Source organism: Garra rufa, chromosome 15, assembly GCF_049309525.1.
Source record: "Garra rufa chromosome 15, GarRuf1.0, whole genome shotgun sequence".
Classification (NCBI taxonomy): domain Eukaryota; kingdom Metazoa; phylum Chordata; class Actinopteri; order Cypriniformes; family Cyprinidae; genus Garra; species Garra rufa.
This window is the reverse complement of record NC_133375.1, coordinates 29,776,452-29,798,795: the sequence shown is the minus strand read 5'-3', so window position 1 is coordinate 29,798,795 and position 22,344 is coordinate 29,776,452. Positions and strand designations below refer to the sequence as shown.

Here is a 22,344-nt window from a genome sequence, read left to right as displayed (position 1 = left end):
AACTATTACACAAGGTTCAGACGCTCACTGATGCTTCAGAAGGAAACACAATGCACTAAGAGCCGGGGGGTGAAAACTTTTTGAATTTGAAGATCAAAGGAAATGTAACTAATTTTGTCTTTTGGAAAACTTCTGGAAATCTTCTGTAGCTTCTGAAGGGCACTACTAAATGAAAAAAAAATATATGATAAAGTTTACACCCCTGGCTCCTAATGCATCATTTTTCCTTCTGAAACATCAGTTAGGGTTTGTACCTAATGTAATATTTGCATATGAATCCCTCAGTTGTCCTTAGTGTGAAAAGATGGATCTCAAAATCATACAGTCAAATGGAAACTATTATTTTCTCTTTATTTTGTAGGTGCGATGTAGTTTACTGTTTTTGGTAATAGCTTTTAGTATTGCTAACTATTTTCAAAAGATTTTCCAGGCTGTATTTTAACTTTTGTACCTTCCCTTTAACAAAACTAAAGAGTGAACCATGGGTGATCCAAGGGCATTCAAGTTCAGAGCAAAAATCCCAAACACTTAAGTCCCCAAACAAATGAACCTTACAAACCCATAAATGTGTTGTTTGCTACCCTTCTTTGACCCAAATGTTAATTTTGCATGCACAAACCAGGCATAAGGTTATGTCTTCATGGGTTGACGAGGGGAAACACGTTATATCATACGTCGTTTAACACCATGCTCCGTTTGTGATAGCAACGACACATGGCAGAGAGAGATAGAAAAAGAAACAGAGAGAGAGGCACGTCTCGCATCCCACTCCAACAATGTGAGGAAAAATAAAAGCCAGGGAAAGCTTGAGTTAGTAATTCTTCACTAACTGGCAAAAACCCTGCGCTGTATCACATCGCAGTGCAGCTCCCGCGCTGCGCTACCGCCGCACTGCCACGGCCAATTAGCGCCCCGACTCCAGATGCCCAGCGCTGCACATTAACTCGCCTGTGCGCCCTGTCACACAGCCTTCCCACACGCCTCATATACAGTGAAAAAATCACTCCGACTGTAATGATATTTATTCTTGACGGCCTTTTTTCTTTTTTCCATTCCTAAGCTTTCTCGTTTTCTGTTTTCAGTGCATTTAGACGGCAGGGGGATTATATGGCATTGCACAGTGAAAACAAATAAATGCGCAGAGACGAGCTGCCCCGCGAGCGGCTTGTAAAAACAGCGTTATTTAGAGAACGAAGGAAGGTAGGAAAAGAGAGCTAATAAAGGAAGCCTATCCACTTTCACTTTAATGACTGCCTCTGTTTGAGAAAAAAGAGCAGTGTAAAATGCATGGGAGAAAATCACCTCTGCATGTTTTGGACTGGGAGAGAGGGTTTCAGTAAACTTTACCAGTGAGAATAATGGGCACACTGATATATACACTACCAGTCAAAACAAAAACAATACAGTAAGATTTTTAATGTTTTTTTTTTTTAAAGAAATTACTTCTGCTCACCGAGCCTGCATTTATTTGATCCAAAGTACAGCAAAAACAGTCAAATTTGGAAATATTTTTCTATTTAAAATAACTCATTTCTATCTGAATATATATTTTTAAATGTAATTTTTTCCTGTGATCAAAGCTAAATTTTCAGCATCAGTACTCCAGGCTTCAGTGTCACATGATCCTTCAGAAATCATTCTAATATGCTGATTTGATTTTTTATTATTATTATCAATATTTAAAACAGTTAAGTACATTTTTTTCAATTCAATTCAATTCAAGTTTATTTGTATAGCGCTTTTCACAATACAAATCGTTGAAAAGCAGCTGTGCAAAAAAAAATGTAGGCTACTACAATATATTTAGTAGCTTATTAGTGGTGACTACTGTATGTTAAGTCGATGTACATATGTTATAAATATTAAAAACAGTAATGGTGTACTCAAAAACAGATGATGAACACTAATAGTAATGATTATGTGTTGCAATCAAACTTGTAGAAAAATTGTGTAGTGCTGTATGTTGTTTCAAGGCTGGCATCATCGGCGGTCCTCTGGGGGGTTGGCATCATCTCTTCTTCTGAATCCAGGCTGAATCTTGTGTAATTCCTAGTTACCAGGGGATGGAAATTTTCAGGATTCTTTGATGAATATAAGCAAATCAGAATCTTAGAATGACTTCTGAAGGATCATGTGACTAGAGTAATGATGCAAAAGTTCAGCTTTGAAATCACAGGAACAAATTACATTTTGAAATATATTCAAATAGAAAACAGTTATTTTAAATAATACAAATATTTTAACATTACAAATCTTACTGTTCAAAAACTTTTGACTGGTAGAGTATCCTGAAATGTACATGTTTAAACACTTCAACACTGATGAAATGCAAAATAATACAAAACTGGCACAGTAGTTTGTTACCTGTAAAGCAGTGAATGAGTTTTTGTACATTACCTGTATACCTGTCTGACATTTACCAAACAATCTGTATTCTTCTTTTCTTCTTCCTATGTCCTCTCAGCTGAAAGGTAGGATACTGTCTTTCCTCTTGAACTTTGACTATTTAACTCTCAAAATAAACAGTTATTGCACGTATTTGTCCATTTACACTCAACTTAAACGTGTGAATAGTAAGGCTGATTACAGAAAAAAGTACACAGTGGGTTTCAAACGTCCACTTTTTATTTATTTTTGTCTGATTTAACACAAATTTAAACGAAGAAAGGATGAATTTGCATATTTGACACCGTATTAGTAACCTATAAACATTGCATTTACATACATTTTATTTACATAAATTGTAAGATTTAAATTCAATTTTCAGTCCCAGGTTTGAAATGTATACATTAAATCAATTTTTTTACACATATTTTTTATGTTTTATATTAATGACTTGAAATAGACTTTCAGTTTTAAAAACACAACATTTATTTTGGGAGTTCAAAATAGTTGATTGTCTAAATTGTCATGTATTTTTAGTTTCCATGTCTGTTCATAAATGTTATGCACTGTATTTAATGTCTGTTATAAACTATAATTATAGCTACTCAATTATAAACGCTGTCATAACGTAATGATTTTGTGGTTTATGTGTCCATAGCAGTGTGTTTCTGTGTCCTCTTTGTGGCTGAACTGCATATAATTATGATTCTCAGACTCAATGTGCATTTCCTGTTTCAGAAACCATATGCGTGTCAGATCCCTGGCTGCACTAAACGCTACACAGACCCCAGTTCCCTCCGCAAGCACGTGAAGATCCACTCGGCCAAAGAGCAGCAGGTGCGTAGGAAGGTAAGAATAAAACATAACATCTCTCTCTCTCTATCTCTTTTAATTTTTTCTCTGTACAAATCAGCACATCAGCATACAATTAGCTATTTGGCTCTCACCTTCGGCCTTGAGAAACATTTCTAGTACTGTAGATATTTTTCATGGTCACTTGTGTCTTTTTCACAGCTTGGTGCAGTTGGTTCTACTTAGGTTTGTCTTTGAAAATAATTTCCCCAACAATAGATCAACTCTGACCACATTTCAGCATCTACATGGTGAAGAGTGCATTCCTCATTAAAGTGGGTAATTATAAGCAGAATAGCCTCATTGTTGCACTGGTCTAAACGACAGCTGACTGATGCGTTCTTCTTGCTTGCCGTTGTAAGCGGAAACACATGTGAGCGTGTACCATTGTTAATAAGCTGTGCAGCGCTATACCCCAGTGGCCAGATGTTGTGGGCCGATGTCAAACAAACACTCCCACTCCATCTATCGCGAGCGACGCCTGTTATAGCACGCTGCGGCAAAGCAACAAAACGCTTGACGAATGGCTGGGAGTTTTGCACTGTGGTTTGTGCTCTTTTGTAATATCCGAGAACTGCAGCCAGTTCGTGTCTAATTCAAACGTGTTTGTTTTATTTCTAATTCACAAGTTTGTGAGCTCTTATTTTGAAAATCTCAATTGCATTGGCATTAAAATAACATAACACATTCAAGTTGCATGTCACGGCTCATTTCGGCTATTGTTTATTGCGATGAATCGTCTCCAGATTCAGTCCACGAAATCATGTGACCTAAGAAAATTTTCCAGTTAAACATAATTCCATGCTTTCAAAGTAAAATCCTAAACACATATGACTCCCCAAACTTTAAACAAATGTCGCATATAACACAGGATTACTGCCAGAACTTTGATTTCGTTGCCTTGCCTTGCCTCACCAGTAAAAGAGACCCCGCCACTTCTCTGTAGCTAGTAACGTGACATCCCAACCTGTACTTGGGGCGATGGATGTGAATGTGGGGTATGTCTTCCCCTCATCCCCTCATCCCCTCATGTTTCCAATCAAAGGTTCCTGTTTGCGGTGAAAAATCGTGCCTCTCTAAGCTTGTCATTTCCTTTGCTGGCTGGTGTGGGATGTCACCACAGACTGATGTTTTTTTTTTTATTATAATTATTTAAGACTTTTGTTTGGAGCCATTCCATTTTACACAAGTGTGACTTTCCTCACAACATCACACTCTGGAACAGACGTTCCACATGTTTATTATGTGCAACAGAATTAAAATTTCATTGCTTAATCTTTTAATCGGTCATCTTTTTGATTGACAGCTAAGGGCCTGCCCCCATTTAGAATCCGATGCTCTGAGCGAATGTCTGTCAATCCAGCATCTGCATGGCCCCGCCCCTTCCCAGCATCCCCACTGTCCTGCCAGCTCTCAGCACTCTCTGAATGGGAAAGAAGGCCGTTCCCCAGCACTCGGGCAGGAGATGTTCACAGGTACAGTCTACTTTATTTTCTGTATGCACTTCCTTTTAAGTGATGTGGAGTGGGTGAGGTGTAATAAAGAAATCGGATGGAATGGAGAAATGGATATTAAAGGAATAGTTCACCCAAAAATAAAAATTGCCCCATGATGATCACCCTCAAGCGATCCTAGGTGTAAATGACTTTCTACTTTCAGATAAATACAATCAGAGTTAAATTAAAAAATGTCCTGGCTCTTCCAAGCTTTATAATGGAAGTGCGTAGTGGTCCAGATTTTGAAGCACAATAAAGTGTGTCCATCTATCATACAATTACTCCACATTAGGTGTTAATAATGGGCCTTCTGAAGAGAAAAATATCCTTATTTACAACTTATAAACCATAATTTCTAGCTTCCGCTAACTGTTGTATACTCGTTCACAAGAGAGTGGTGTTTCACCAGAAGTTAGTAGAGATCAATTAGAAGTATGAAAAAAGGATTTGCAAATAAAAATGTTGGAGGATTTCGACATAAGCCAAGAGAAGACTGGTTTTCCTTTGCTGTAAACAAAACTTGGTTCTCAAGAGACTAGCATACTCTCACCAGAGCTAATGCTACGCTTACATCCTATATATTTCTCTCTCTTGTAAACGTGTGTCCAAAGACGACAGTTAACAGAAACTAGAGATTTCGGTTTATAAAGTTGTAAATATTCTTGCACACAAATGCATCGATTCACTTCAGAAGGCATTTATTAACCCTCCCGGAGTACTTTTTATGATGGATGGATGCACTTTATTTTGCTTCAAAATCTGGACCGCTACCCACTTATAAAGCTTGGAAGAACCGGAGCATTTTTTAATATAACTCTAATTGTATTCGTTTGAAAGAAGAAAGTGATATACTCCTAGGATGGCTTGAGGGTGAGTAAATGGTGTAATTTTCATTTTTGGATGAACTATCCCTTTAAGTTTCAATCATGGATTGTAATTGTAATTAGCGGTGCTTGGTAAAACAAGCATCACTATTATTTTTGCTCATAACATGAGTATTAAACTTGGGCGCAGGCTTTGTTTGTACTGTGAACACAATAATATCTCAAGTCAAGAGGCTTGTTACTATAATTCTGCGTCTCACAATTCGCCTACTTATACTATGCCCTGAAAATATGTACTATTTTAATGAAGACAATATACATACTTTTGAGTATGTAACAGAAAAGCTTTTGTTATCATAATTGTTTCTTTATATCAGTTCTGTTGCTTAAAGGAATAGTTCACCCAAAAATTAAAATTCTGTCATTAATTACTCAACCTCATGTCGTTCCAAACCCGTTTGACTTTTGTTTATCTTAAGAACAGAAATTAAAATATTTTTGATTAAATCAAAATAGACAGCAACACAACTACTATGTTTAAGGTCCAGAAAGGTAGTAAGGTTATCGTTAAAATAGTCATAGACATAATGTGATAGTTGAAGTTATGACCCAAAAATGAAACTTCTGTCATTAATTACTCACCCTCACGTCGTTCCAAACCCTTAAGACCATCTTTCATATTCATAACACAAATTAAGATATTTTTGATGAAATCCAAACTTTCAAACCCTGCATAAACAGCAATGCAACTGACATTAGTATCCTGGTTCTACATCAGAACGCAGGGTCCTGCATCAGCAGCACAACACGCATACATTGTGGTACTCTCAATTGTTGAATAAAGTTGTTGTTTTTGTTTTCTTTGCAAACAAAAAGTATTCTCGTACCTTCATAACATTACAGTTGAACCACTGGTGTCACATGGACTTTAATGATGTCCTTACTACCTTTTTGGGTCTTGAACATTCAGTCAGTTGCATTGCTGTCTATGCAGCGTCAGAAAGCTCTAGGATTTGATTAAAAATATCTTAATTTGTGTTCTGAAGATGAACAAAGGTCTTTGGAATGACATAAGGGTGAGTAATTAATGACAGAAATGTAATTTTTGGGTTGAAAGATCCCTTTAACTATCACTTTGTAGTTTTTTTAACACTTATTATTCGTAGTTGTAGTTCTAATTAAATACTTGTCCAACACTCAATGGCTTGTCAGCAGAATAGCATAGTATCAGTTTTAAACTGGTGGATGTTAAAAAGGGGTAAAAAGTATCCCATATACATGGGCTTCACAATCCTTTTTGACTTTTTTGGCTTTTAAGCAACCACCTACAAACTATCTGGAACACCTCAGTGATGGCATAGCAAACCGCATTGCGATGTGAGTTTTAGGTGGTCACCGCTCTTATTTTCTTCTGAATCTAGCTTTAGCTCCAAATATGTTTAAATAATCCTAATAATAATATCTGAAATGTGTTTAAATAATTACATAAATGATTCTAAAGATTATGTTGATAGTAATTTTATACTTTAACTTGTGAGATTAACTGCTGCTTTCCAAACCCTGAGAGACATGATTGTATATCTTGGTCTATAGAATCCATTACTGCTTGTTTTTGCAGGAGCATATGCGCTGTCTAATTTATGTATGCTGGGATGTTTTGTAGAGATGGGTAGAGGATTGTTCCCTCCACCCTAGAATGTACCAAAACCCAGATGTGTTTAAGTGTACATTCACTTGCAGAACCATTTATGTGATCCAAAACCAATAAGCTACGATTTAACAGCTCAAATGGACATGACAGAATAAAGGGGATTGTAATGTTATGAAGACCATATGCTATGATAATATTACAAACAGCTGCAATGCACGATCTGAGTTAGATGTGAATTTTCCCATGCTACTTCCAAAGTTATGCAATTCACGCTAAATCGGAGCTAGAGGACACTTACCTTAAAATACCCTACTATGACTCATGACTCTTTGATTTAGAAAGGGAGGTCAGAGGTTAAGATTTTGCATGTTTTGTATTTAGTTTGATTCGCATTACTTAAACCACAGTAGTTACGGTCCTCCCTGCAAGTATTTCTTCATGTTCTTCTGCTTATTCTTGTCATAATGCTGAACGTAATGTAGTGCAATAGTTAGCAGAGATTTCATGAAATGCCAAAACTAAAATACTAAAAGAACAGTTCACCAAAAATGAAAATTCTGTTATCATTTACAAACCCTTTTTTTCCTTTCATGGAACACATAAGGAAACTTTCTGAAAACTGTGTTGCTCTCTCTCATCTATGCAATTAAAATGAATGGGGATTGAAGCATTCAGGCTTCAAAAAGCACCATGTGAAAGCACCATTAAAGTATTATAAATGTGATCCATGTGACTATATTCTGGTCTTCTGAAACCAGATGATGTTTTTTTTTATGGCTGACATTTAAGTTTTTATTTACTGATAAATGCAACATGTAAAATCAAATCTTCCAAACTTGCAAGAAGAATTAACTTAATAATAATAATAATTATTATTAGTATATTGTAGTTTTATACTGCACATTGTCCCTTGCATATTTTTCCTTAATATTTTTAAAGTGAAACTAGTTTTTATATTATATTATTTAAAATATTTCATATTATTATTTAATAATAACAGCAATAATTATTACTATTGTTATGATTATTATTACTATATAAAAAAATTAGGGGTGGGCATAGATTCATTTTTTAAATCTAGATTAATCTAGATTAAATCTTGGAATTAATCTAGATTAAAATGGCTAATTTGAATTCTGCTGAAGGCATTCAGAATATGTGTGCTACCCAAATAATGACTAAAAGTAAGTCTTCGAGAACGGGCCAGGTGGCGCATTAGATCAGGCGCTCATCTCCTGTTTCCAAATGCATCACAAACTGCTTGACAATTGCATTTACAACATAATTACCTATACAAACTTGTGTAACCAAGTACTTCAGCGCAAAATGCTGCACGACGTGCGCGTTGCCGTTAAATACACAGACGCGCATGGGCATGGATTTCTGCGTGCATAGTCTTCCATTAAACTGCGTTGCTTTTAGAAGCGTCAATTCAGTTGTTGCATATAGTTTAATGTCTTTATTTCGGGATTATCAAAGTAAATTATAACTCACGTGCCCCAGTAAAAAGGGTCTAGCAACGCACCTGCCCTGAAGCGGCTTCATAGCTGCATCCATGTTTGCACGTCTCATTTGATGTGGTAAATTCACAGAAGTTGAAGACTCGTTCTCGCCCCCTACAGTGCAATTCGACTAGGTATACGTCATCCGTGCTAAAATATCAAGGTGAAAGTCATCATATCTTGCGTAGTTTAGACCCAGCTCCCAACCCAACTTTGAGAATAGATTAACGGCGATATTTTTTTTATCGCCCGATGAGAGTCTCACGTTAACGCAGCACGTTAACGCCGATAACGGCCCACCACTAAAACAAATTATATATTAAATTATTTTATTTTATGGTCATTTTGTTGTGCATAACCGTCACCAGTTGTGCATATCAACAACAAGCACAGCATACATAAATTTTTTTTTATTGCATTTTAATAGGGATGCACCGATCCTTATCGGCCGATCACTTGCACGTTTTGTCAGTAAAGCCGGTTCTGTAATCAGCGGTAAATGCCATCAGGTGCGTGATTTCACGTTGAGCCGTATATACTACACACAGCCGTTGTTCACTGACGAGCTGCGCACATTCACACTGATAATGGACATTGATTTGCGCAGCTCGTCGGTAAACAACGGCTGTGTGTAGTATATACGGCTCAACGTGAAATCACGCACCTGATGGCATTTACCGCTGATTACAGAACCGGCTTTACTGACAAAACGCGCAAGCATTATCGACCGATTCGTATCGGTGCATCCCTACATTTTAATGTTTAATGTTTTTCTCTAAATTGTTTTGAACAGATTACATGTCTAAAACATAGCATATGGACCGCCTTTACTATACTAAGCATTTTTTCAGCATGTTTTACAATTTAACTGTAATTGCACAGAGAAACCAGAGCATGGAAAACTTCATGCAAAATTTAATCTTCAGAATTCTGTGGAAGAACGTTAGTTGTACAAGTTTTGAATGACATGTTAGTAAATGATGACAGAATTTTATGTGAACTATTTCTTTAAGAGCAGAAATTCAGGCAGGAGAAAGGTACAACAGACCCTAAACCTCCGTGTGAGAGTAATTTGAAGGACAATTGCCGAACTCCCCATCATTAAAGCATCCTTGTACAAAACACACTTTGCACTGGAACAGCGTAAATTGCTGCCAACGTGTGCCAGGGAAAAATAGTCGTCCTGGCTTACACCGGCTCTCTCATTCGCTCGGTTCAAAGGGGATAAGTTGTTGCTTCAATGTGCAAATGTCTTTAGCCTGAAGGACCTGTTATGTTACTGTGGCTGTTTGTTCTTGTTTAGAGCAGAAGTTGTGGTTGGATCTGGCCAAGATGCCTGCATTTAATGTTCCTGATGTTTCTGCCTCTCCCTATGCTTTGTTCCGGGGCCAGTAGGAAAAGCAAAGCAAAGTGGAGAGCGGGCACCTCTGTCATTTTGTAATTTGCACGTATAAAGTGCGTTCTAGTCCTGTGTTGTGTCTTTGTGTAGGTTTGCGTTTGGCTGCTCCATACAATTTTGTGCAATCTGTGGCTGCTTGAACATATGCTAATCATGTCGTAATTATGTATCGTGATAAGGTTGGTTATGGATTCTTCAACACTGACATTCCTAATTTCTGTAATTTTGGTGTTAATTATTATTTGTCTTTCTATATGTATTATACTGGGTTGCACATAAATGGCGCTACCAAAATTTAAAAAGGTGCTGTGTAAATAAATTCAGACCGCTCATTTGCGTACCGACATTATTGACAATTGTTAATGCACTGTCACTGTTTTATTCGATAATTAGATATAATTAATAAGATTTTCATTTTAAATATAATTTTTTATATTTTTTTACTAGTGGGTGCAGGACATTATAGTTTATTTATGTAAGTGAGGATAGCAAAATAAAACATATTATACGCCAAAATTCTTCATACAGTGGACTACCAGTAAAACTACCAGTAAAATTTGGAACAAAAAATTTGATTTGACACTTTGACCTGACCATGTTTCATTATATACAGTGGTGTGAAAAAGTGTTGGCCCCCTTCCTGATTATTTTTTTTTGCATGTTTGTCATACTTTAATGCTTCAGATCATCAAACAAATTTAAACATTAATCAAAGATAACACAAGTAAACAAAACATGCTGTTTTTGAATGAGGTTTTATTATTATGAAGGGAAAACAAAATCCAATCCCACATAGCCCTGTGTGAAAAAGTGTTTGCCCCCTAAACTTAATAACTGGTTGGGCCACCCTTAGCAGCAACAACTGCAATCAAGCGATAAGCGCTTTGCAGGAATTTTGTCCCATTCATCTTGGCAGAATTGTTGTAATTCAGCCACACTGGAGGGTTTTCGAGCATGAACCGCCTTTTTAAGGTCATGCCACAGCATCTCAATAGGATTCAGGTCAGAACTTTGCCTAGGCCACTCCAAAGTCTACATTTTGTTTTTCTTCAGCCATTCAGAGGTGGATTTGCTGGTGTGTTTTGGATCATTGTCCTGCTGCAGAACCCAAGTTCGCTTCAGCTTGAGGTCTCAAACAGATGGCCGGACATTGTCCTTCAGGATTTTTTGGTAGACAGCAGAATTCATGGTTCCATTCATCACAGCAAGTCTTCCAGGTCTACCATCACCATATTTTACTGTTGGTATGATGTTCTTTTATTAAAATGCTGTGTTACTTTTATGACAGATGTAATGAGACACACCTTCCAAAAAGTTCCAACTTTTGTCAGTCCACAGAGTATTTTCCCAAAAGTCTTGGGGATCATCAAGATGTTCTGGCAAAACTGAGATGAGCCTTTGTTCATTTTGCTCAGCAGCAGTTTTCATCTTGGAACTCTGGCATACAGGCCATTTTTGCCCAGTCTCTTTCTTATGGTGGAGTCATGAACACTGACCTTAACTGAGGCAAGAGAGGCCTGCAGTTCTTTAGATGTTGTTGTGGGGTCTTTTGTGACCTCTTGGATGAGTCGTCGCTGTGCTCTTGGGGTAATTTTGATCAGCCGGTCACTCCTGGGAAGGTTCATCACTGTTCCATGTTTTCGCCATTTGCGGATAATGGCTCTCACTGTGGTTCGCTGGAGTCCCAAAGCTTTAGAAATGGCTTTATAACCTTTTCCAGACTGATAGATCTCAATTACTTTCTTTCTCATTTGTTCCCGAATTTCTTTGGATCTCAACATGTGTAGATTTTGAGGATATTTTGTGAACTCAGGTGTGATAAACCACAGATATGTTTTAACAGAGGGGGTGGGGGGATGGAGGGCAAACACTTTTTCACACAGGACCATGTGGATTTGGATTTTTCTTCCCTTTATAAAAAAAAAACTGCATGTTGTGTTTACTTGTGTTATCTTGGATTAATATTTAAATTTGTTTGATTATCACATCATTATTTAGTTTATTATTTTATAAAAAATAAATAAATAAATAAATAAAGTGCAATATTATTACTATTATTAATTTATTTTTACAGTTATATATTATATACATTATATTGCATATTTAAATATTTTTAGTAATATGTGTATTATCTGTGATAATGTAATTTTTAAAAAAATAAAGTAATTTTTTACTAGTTGTTTAAATATATAAATTATTTACATTATATTATTTATAATATTTATTTTCCTTTACAAGTGTGTGTGTGTGTGTGTGTTAGAGATGCACCGATCGATCGGCATCCGATCGCAATCGACCGATAGGGGCGCTATCGGTTTTGATCGGAGTTCTCAAAATAGATCAGAGCAGGCCGATCAGATGACGTTTACAACAACAAACAGCCGCCAGAGCACGCATTCCCACTTCTCAGACTAGGGTCTCCTAATGGGCGCGGCTGTCTCTACAACGCATTAACACTGAAGATGACGTCGCCGGTGAGGGGATTTCCTCCCCTCTGGTCTATGCATCCCTGCCTCTGCTGAATTATTTTTATCCACGGTGGGGATAAAACGTCCCGCGAAGCCGCTCCTACGTCCCGATCTAAATCAAATTATTTGCAATAAGCGCTTTAAAGGCGTCTAAATCAAATGATTCGCCATACGCGCTTTGAAGTTGAACGTACTGAATCAAATGATTCGCGATCCGATTGGAGCGCTTCAAAACAGTGAATCTTTTTGCGACGCAGCTGATTCTGAGTTTCCAAAAAGCTCCGTTGATACTTTGCTCACCTTCTCTATAAAATGTATTCGTTGTTTGAAATTAAACCATTACTATTAATACAATGTTTTTATTAAATTGTGATCACATAATACAGCTTCTGTCATATTAAAAAAAATTCATGACCTGACACTCATTATCTGGTTCTTGCCTAAAAAGACGGGTATAATGCGCGTTGTTAACAGATTACAGTAACAGTTTGGTCAACCTCTCCCTATGGAGAGAGAAAAAAAAGTTTCTAAAAGCATCCCCCCTTCTGTTTTTTTTTTTTCACAAATTGCACCCTTTATATGTATATGTATGTGTATATGCATATGTATGGCATATTTATTTTATTTTTCCACAAAAAGCTTGTTGCTAAACTCTAAATTGTGATTTTAAGAAAGAGCCTCCTGAGAGTTAAATGTTTATTATGGTGCACATGTGTGTTTTGCACAATCATTTTTTTATTTTAAGATTTAACTCTTTTATTAGATTTAACTTTTTCCACAGAAAAACTAAGGTTCATAGTTTACAAATTGTGTCAGCTCTAAAAGAGTAAAAAATGTTGTGTTGTACATAATTACTGCCAAAAGACAGTTTAAGATAGTAAGCAACACTTACTCTATGTAAGCTGAGTCCAAGTTGTCTGAGAGTCTTGAGAGTGTTCAATATTGAAATTTGCCTCAGCCTGCAATAAAACTGGTCAATTCATGATACTTTCTCATTTCCTACTTTTTATACTAATAATACAATGTCAATGTTTGTACATGAGACAACAATATTGAAGAATTTATGGATTTGACGCTGTGATCGGTAATATCGGGATCGGCAGATACTGCTTTTGGTGATCGGTGATCGGTGATCGGCCCCCAAAATCCAGATCGGTGCATCTCTAGTGTGTGTATGTGTATATATAATTTTTTTATTACAAATTATATCACACAAATATGCGTATATTCTTGAAATAATACGTATTACTTTTAAGAAATGCATTAATGTCAGAAAAAAAATCTAAATTCTAAATTAAATTAGAAAATTGCTTAATAAAAGCATTTTTACAAGTTGTTTAAAAAACTGTCATAATTAGAATTCCTGTACCAATTATTGAACATGCGTATTAATGAATAAATGTGCTGATTATTTATAAATTTCTGCCTCCTGGTGCACCCCTCCCCTCTCTCCAGCAGATAACAACTAAAGCAATCATGGCCATTACTTGTTGAATGCTTCCCAGTCTGGTAGCAGATGTTAGGGCTAAAGGGGAAAGCATTTAAGGACTTTGATTGATGATTTCGGGTAATGAATCAAGTTTGTAACCAGTTCAGAAAACTGTCAGATGGGCCCCGCTTCCACCGTAAAGCAGTTGAAGAGAAGCACAAAGAGAACGGGGTGCTGGGACGATCTGCCGACGACTGTCAATGCACAGCCGTCCCTCTAGAGGCCTTCTGGGAAAACAATTACCGGGCAAATTCAGAGGAACACATTAACAGCCGGAGCAACCGGGAACAGTGTCCGCCTGTCAGTCTCTCAGGCTGCACAAGAAGCCCGGGGACGGTAGAAGCCCCTTTACGGAACGAGCAGCTATCATTTTCATCTGGCCCGGTTCGTGCACAGTAGTATAATCTATGGTGGGATGACATTTGGAGCAGCTGGAGCTCTGATCTACACTGTTATTTCCATTATAAACTGTGGACGAAGTTGATGCGTCCGCTGTTTTTCGCTTCAAGGTTATGTGTCCTTGGCTGAAGATCCAGCCTACCTGTTCCTTTCATTTCAATACAAGTAGCTTCAAGTAGATCTGTCTATACTTATTAGTTCTGCCATTCCATTAAAATTGAACCAGTCTGTCAAAGATGTTATGTTCAAAACAGCAACAGTCAATCAAATCCATTCCACACGGCAACATAAATCATGTACAGTAAATTGCTAACAGCACAGAACAGGAACATTTAATTTCAACCAAAAGGGCCTTGGTGAGTTTGTGTTGTCATAACAAGCGTTTGTTGCCATTAAGGGCTGTTTTGTAAAGATTTAATTTGGTCAATGTGCCGTTCTTGAGGGCTCCTTGAGGTTTATCAGGCATGTTTTGCGCATTAGTTTTGTTTGTCTTCCAGGCCTGTACGCCGGCTCCAGCACGACACACAATGGAGCCCCACTTGAGTTGCTCTCTTCTGGATCTGACCTGCCCCCCAGGCAGCCCCGCCTGGACCGCGACATTGGCAGCCCCCACCATCTCTCCCCGCTGTCTGGCCTCGAGAACAACCGGGAAGGGTGAGTACCTAACCCGCCGAGCGTCACATTTACTCCCAGTTGCTCTGACATACACAGGGTGGATGAGATCAACGTAGATGATGTCAGAATGGATAAAGGTTGTCATCACAGTAACAGATATCACTGTAGTCATAGTTACACGCGTTGGTTCTGTTCCAATGAGTGAGCTGTGACAGAAACCCTGTTATATCTCTGAAAGATATCTCCTTTTGACCAAAGTTGGCATTGCATTGATCCTTTGATGAAAAGGCAATCCCACAGTGCATTGTGATATGCTCTGTGAACAATCTGAGATGTCAGATGAAGTGAGAAAAAAACGATGATGAAATGTACTTCAGCCTAATTAAAAAGTAAGTATATAATGATTCACTCAGTAGTCACTTGTTTCATCCTGAATGAATCATTGCTTTTAAATAAATCAACTGGGTGAAATTGACTCACTCAGACTTGTTTTTATTTCAAATGAATCAGTGGCTGAAATGAGAATGGCATACTGCGCTTACTGTTTTTGACATGAAAAGTTTAGTACAAAAGAAACTCATTGATTTACTCTTAAAAATAGTTACTTGTTTCAGTCTGGCATGAATGAGGGGTTTTGATCTATTTATTGAGAAAATTACTGATTGACTCACTTATAAAGATTTCCACTTGTTTAATTCCTTAATTAATGAATCAGTGGTTGAATTGTTTTTGACAAAAATATAGTGCAAATAATAAGTAGTATGTTCAATTCAGCATCTGTCTGTTAAGTTAATGATTCATTGATTCACTCTTAAAAATAGTCACTTGTTTCAGTCTGGCATGAGTGGTTTTGAAATAATCATTGAGTCAATTATTAATTTACTTGTAAAGATTAACACTTGTTTTATTGTTGAATGAATTGTGTTTTTTAATGAATTGCTCATAAAGACAGGGTCACTTTTTTTTCTTTATGGAATTAATCAGTGGCAGAAGTAAGAATACAATACTAGCAAACTACTCATACTATTTTTGACATAAAAATATTTTACAAATATTAAGTAATATGCTAAATGTAGCCATATTTATCAGAAATGATTTATTGACTCACTAATAAAGACACTTGTTTCTCAAATTAATCAGCGGCTGAATTAAGAATAGCGTACTAGCATACTAATTTTCCTTTTTTGGAAAATATTAGTACAAATATGAAATGATTCATTGATTCACTCTTAAAGATAGTCACTTGTTTCAGTATGGCATAAATAAGTGGTTTTGAAGTAATTATTGAGTAAATTAATAATTGACCTACTTATTTTATTCCATGGTTTTGAATGAATAGTTTGAATCGCTCGTAAGAACAGGGTCACTTTTTTCTTTCTGGAATGAATCAGTGACTGAATTCAGCATACTGCTCTTACTATTTTTTTGCATCGTAAATGGATGTAGTACAAATAGTAAACACTATGCTAGTATTTTTTTCTGAATTCAGAAACTGTTTTTGATCAATTTCTAAATAAATCGATTTTTGAATGAATCACTCAGTAAATCATTAAAAGACTCTTCTCTCTTGAATGAATCAGTGGCTGAATTGAGGATAGCATACTAACGTACTTCTCTTACTATTTTTCTATAAAAATAGAGTACAAATACTAAGTAGTATGCTGAATTCAGCTACTGTTTTGGAATGAATCGGTTAAGTTAATAATTCATTGATTACTTTTAAAGATATTCACTTGTTTCAGTCTGGCATGGATGAGTGGTTTTGAACTAATCATTGAGTAAATTAATAATTGACTTACTTCTAAAGATTTTCACCTGTTTAATTCCTGACAAATCTGTGTTGCTGAATGAATAGTTTGAATTGCTCATAAAGACAGGGTCACTTTTTTTGTCTTGAAAGAAGACACGTTTTCTACCAATTGTCAAATTGGCGCTTGCAACAACAGTACGTTGAAACACAACCACACCTCCTCAATCGTTGTTTTTTCAACTTCCGCTCCCTGCCAATAGTTCAAATCTGTTCCAAAGTTTAAGTTGGAATTGTCAGGCAATAAGCGGATCCTTAAAGATTCCATAAAACTGTATTTACCTTGGCATAGTTGAATAATAACAGTTATTAACAGTAATTAAATACGTGACCCTGTACCACAAAATTTTTTACAAAACTGAGATGCATACACCATATGAAAGCTCAATAAATAAGCTTTCTGTTGATATGTGGTTTGTTAGGATAGGACAATATTTGGCCGAGATACATCTATTTGAAAATCTGGAATCTGAGGGTGCAAAAAAATCTAAATACTGAGAAAATCACCTTTAAAGTTGTCCAAATTAAGTTCTTAACAATGCATATTACTAATCAAAAATTACATTTTTTATATTTATAGTAGGAATTTTACAAAAAATCTTCATGGAACATGATCTTTACTTAATATCCTAATGATTTTTGGCATAAAAGAAAAATCAATAACTTTGACCCATACAATGTATTTTGGCAATTGCTACAAATATACCCCAGCGACTTAAGACTGGTTTTGTGGTCCAGGGTCACATATATATTTTCCTCCATGTGTTTCCTTCCTGCTGTGTAAGCTATTGAAATTAGCCGCTCTGTAAGACAGCCAATCAGAGCAAAGCTCATCATTATTATTCATGAACCTTCCAAACAAGGTAATAACAGACCATTTCATTCTAGGGACAAATCCTAGGATTGTGAATGGACTTGTAAAACCGTTTCGGGAGAATTTTTGCCCTTTCTTGTGCCATATACCCTCTGTGTAGATATCAGAGAACAATTTAAAATATTGTTTCAATGCATTCTATGGCACCTTTAAACGTAGCATCGTCGAACGTCCGTAAGCGATGTATCTTTGGCTTCTGTCATTGAGGAGGGTTGACCACCAGCATTTACCGATGCCGATCCACCAGGTGACGTCGGCACGTCCTCTTGTGTCTCTGATTATGTTGGAAATAACGCACACATTGTTTGCAGTGCTAAATGAACGTAGTCGGTCGCCGTTGTTGTTTGTTTGAATGCTTGATGTTTGTTTCTTGCCTCGAAACCAGTGGTTTGCTTTCGAGCTGGGCATATGATAGTCACTGATCAGTAGGAGGACATCATGTCAAGGGATGTTAACAAGTTCCTCTTGGAGTAGGTTGTAAAAAGTGTCCTTTGCTACATCATTGGCATCTTCGTCAGAGCATAGGCTTGTATGACCGTGACCTTGTGTGCCGGGCTTGGAACTGGTCGATCTGAGGAAGACTTCCATCTAGTCAACGTTGCAGCTGCAGACTTTGACAGGACAATTCCAACACCTTGTATATCCTCATTTTTTTTGTATATCCAATCGTATTTTATCCACCTAGTCAGCTGTAATATTATAACTTCCCCACACAGTCGCGGCTGACAACGCAGCGTTAAAGGAACACTCCACTTTTTTTGGAAATAGGCTCATTCTCCAACTCCCCCCGAGTTAATAAATTGAGTTTTACCGTTTTTAAATCCATTCAGCCGTTCTCCTGTTTTGGCGATATCACTTTTAGCATAGCTTAGCATGACAGGACAATTCCAACACCTTGTATATCCTCAGTTTCATGGCTGGCATATAAGACCGTTTTTGTGTTTCTGACAATGCGGCCAGAGCCAGTCCAGCAGGTCTCGGCAAGGCAGAGGATGTCGAGTAGGTAATCATCAAAAGTCCGGAGCAATTGGGTGAAGTATAGCCAGTTCAGTTCCATGTGCCGATGAGGGTCTTAATCTTGGTGTTGAAGAACGAGCCAATCATCGGGCTTTGACCCAACTCCATCAAAAGAACTTGGTCGTCTCCACCACTGATTAATTGAGTTCTTATATCGATTTCTTGGCGTTTCAGTAGCATATAAAGTTTTTACAGAAAGGGGTTGCTAGCCCCAACCCTCCTACCCAGGCTTGAGACTGTTGCTATCGGAGTTATCTAATTAAGTCGTGAAGTTACTAGCATACTATTGCTATTTTTGCGATATGAAGATGTAGTACAAAATAGTAAGAACTACGCTAACATGTTTTTTTTTTAATTCAGACAATGTTTTTGATCAATTCCTGACTAAATCGATCAAAATGAATGAATCATTGAGTAAATGAATGATTGACTCACTCATAAAGTGACTTCTTCTAGTGTAAATCAGTGTTTTGAACTAATTGTTTGAGGGAAGGATTTATTGACTCACTCATAAAGACAGCCACTTGTTTCATTCCTGCATGAATGAGTGTTAGAAGGAATCAGCTGAGTTGATTTACTGACTCATTCGTAAACACAGTGATTTGTCGCTACCTACTGGTGTAAAGAGCAGTCACTAATAAAATACACCTGAATAATAATGTGCTTTTTTATTTTAAATCCTAATAACTACAGAAAGCACATCTGTGGTTTTTGATGTCATCAAACTGCTTAGGAATAACTAGTCACGTCCAGGATCTTGTTTCTATTGCAATGCTGCATGGTTTTTCTCATAACAGGAGATTTTCTTTGGTAATGTGTGCTGTCTAATGTGTTTTTCACTGTGTGTAAGAACTGTATTGATTTAGGGGCCTGGATTTATTTACCATCCAAAGCACCACCGGCGGATTTTTCCCTTGTCCATACAGAGCGTTTGTTTTCATTGTAACACGCTCCTAAAACACACACCCTACGACGCATTTGATGCGTGCGGCTGCGCTCTTCCCTTGCTCTGGCTTCAGTGTGTATTTATCCAGCAAATCTAGATTAAACCAATGTCACCCTGACACAACATAAACCAACTCTGTGCTCTTGGCTTTAGTTTGGAGGTGTCAGTGCTGTGTAATTAAAGCAGAACCGTGTTCCCAAAAAAAGATTTTCAAGTGTACCTCTCTGTCCTCAGGCTGTGTTTAGCGTTCTGGAACGCTCAGAGGAGGAATACAATGAAGCCTAATATGTCCCTAACAGGATTGAGGCATGTTTCCCATTAAGAAACCATGATTTCCCTCTGGACCAGCCAAGTCCAGAACTGCAAATCCAATGTGTCATCAAGACGCGCAATGTGCATAGTGACAAACAGAGATGCTGGAAATGAGTAAGGGAAACAGAGAGAAAATCTGTTAAGGCATCAGATTGAAATGGGACTTTTCTGTTCTTTATCATAGTTAAATGAAAGCAAAAGTGCAGTGTTAAGTAAATTAACTAATTTCACCCACATCTGAGAATAGAAACTTATTCAAGAGCTTGTAAACAACATGACTCTATTGAAACAATAATGAGCTGTACAACTCTTTCTCCTTTTCTTGTTCTTTTTCCCTTCCTGTTTGCTCAACTGTTAAAGCATTGCTGAGAACATCAAGTTTGTGGGTTTGATTTTCAGGGAGAACAAAAACGTGTATACTTCGAATGCACTGCTAATATGTGTAAATATTTATTTATTTATTTATTTATTTTTTAATCAATGCAAATACTTGAAAAAATGTGCCTAGGCATCAGTGAGTTGTCATGTTCTTTGAAATCTTTTTGGAAGGTGAGCGGTTTTTCCAGGTTGCAGAAAGAACGCAAAAAAGCTCAAGAAAATTAGCAAGCCATTTTAAAGCTCCAAAAACAATTACTGCTACTTGGAAAGGAATGAGAGCTGAACGAAACTAGCTTAGGGGATACTCATGTAACTCTATATGCTTTTGCATTGAAGGTCAAGATGACATATTAGAGAGTACAGCGAACCCGTGCTTTTCACTTACGCTGAAGGTTTAGGTCTGCGAAAACGTAAGATTATACACACCCTTCACGCAAAGCGTGAGATGAAGGTGGACGTGAACTTTTTTGGAAGTAACGAGTATATGTGGAGCTTGAAACGTAATCGTATTTTATCCACCTAGTCAGCTGTAATATTATAACTTCCCCACACAGTCGCGCTGACAACGCAGCGTTAAGAAAATGGCGTTGTCTTGTTTGCGGAAGTCATTAGAGTTGGGGTTCCCGATCGAAAACGTATACGCATCTGTCTAACGCCACATCTCTGCCAGGACCTACAACTAACCAGGTATGAAACGTCTACTTACATTTGAAGATGGAGCATTTTGATTTACATGTTTAAAGCCTAGAGTATACACTTGGCTGCCAAAGTCAACAGCAGCTGCCGCTCTTGTTTTTCCCAAATGGTTTAGCAGGACGTTAAACATTTTGACAAAATTATCTAACTTGCTTGACTCCACTGCTGCAGCCTCTGACCTCATTGCTAAATGTGTTTACCCTGGCTGAAATGGCCCATTTAGACTCCTTTTACTTCGCAAATACAAGTGTCATTTTCTGAAGCTAATATTAAAAAATATGCCAGTGAAAATACATCTCGCGGTCTCCGTTGTGTGGAGTTTGAGATGGAGAGGCAGAAGTGTTTAGCTGTTGCTCCGAGCAATGTGCTGGAGGGCCGAGGGGCTTAATGGGTGGCATTGGTACCTCAATTGCTTCATTTACATGTTTTGTAGGTGACAGTTTTACAGTAAAATTAGAAATAGCTGATCCTCCTGGTGTACCTTAATGATAATGAGAAACAGGTCTGTATTAACGAGAGGGTATAAAAATATATATATATTTTTTTATTGGAGTACGTTTATGTTCACTACTGTTCCAAATTTGGAGTTTGTAAGATTTTTTCATGTTTTTGAAAGAAGTCTTTTGTGCTTGCCAAAGTAAAATATTACAATTTTAAATAAATAATTTCTATTTTAATATTTTTTCAAATGTAATTTATTTTGTCAAGGCAAAGCTGAATTACTCCAGTCTTCAGTATGTCACATGATTCTTCATAAATCATTCTCATATGCTTATTTGATGCTCATACAGGTCCTTCTCAAAAAATTAGCATATTGTGATAAAGTTCATTATTTTCTGTAATGTACTGATAAACATTAGACTTTCATATATTTTAGATGCATTACTACACAACTGAAGTAGTTCAAGCCTTTTATTGTTTTAATATTGATGATTTTGGCATACAGCTCATGAAAACCCAAAATTCCTATCTAAAAAAAATTAGCATATTTCATCCGACCAATAAAAGAAAAGTGTTTTTAATACAAAAAAAGTCAACCTTCAAATAATAATGTTCAGTTATGCACTCAATACTTGCTCGGGAATCCTTTTGCAGAAATGACTGCTTCAATGCGGCGTGGCATGGAGGCAATCAGCCTGTGGCACTGCTGAGGTGTTATGGAGGCCCAGGATGCTTCGATAGCGGCCTTAAGCTCATCCAGAGTGTTGGGTCTTGCGTCTCTCAACTTTCTCTT

At 37.1% G+C, this 22,344-nt stretch overlaps 1 protein-coding gene across 1 annotated transcript in view; it reads left to right on the top strand.

Annotated features, from left to right (window-relative positions):
- The window catches only part of glis1b (GLIS family zinc finger 1b), a 107,212-nt gene that overhangs the window by 68,832 nt on the left and 16,036 nt on the right, over positions 1–22,344 (top strand). Inside the window, exons 6-8 of the mRNA XM_073819262.1 lie at positions 3,124–3,234; positions 4,544–4,712; positions 14,963–15,119. Coding sequence (XP_073675363.1) covers positions 3,124–3,234; positions 4,544–4,712; positions 14,963–15,119 — 437 coding nt within the window. The remainder of the gene's footprint in view (positions 1–3,123; positions 3,235–4,543; positions 4,713–14,962; positions 15,120–22,344) is intronic.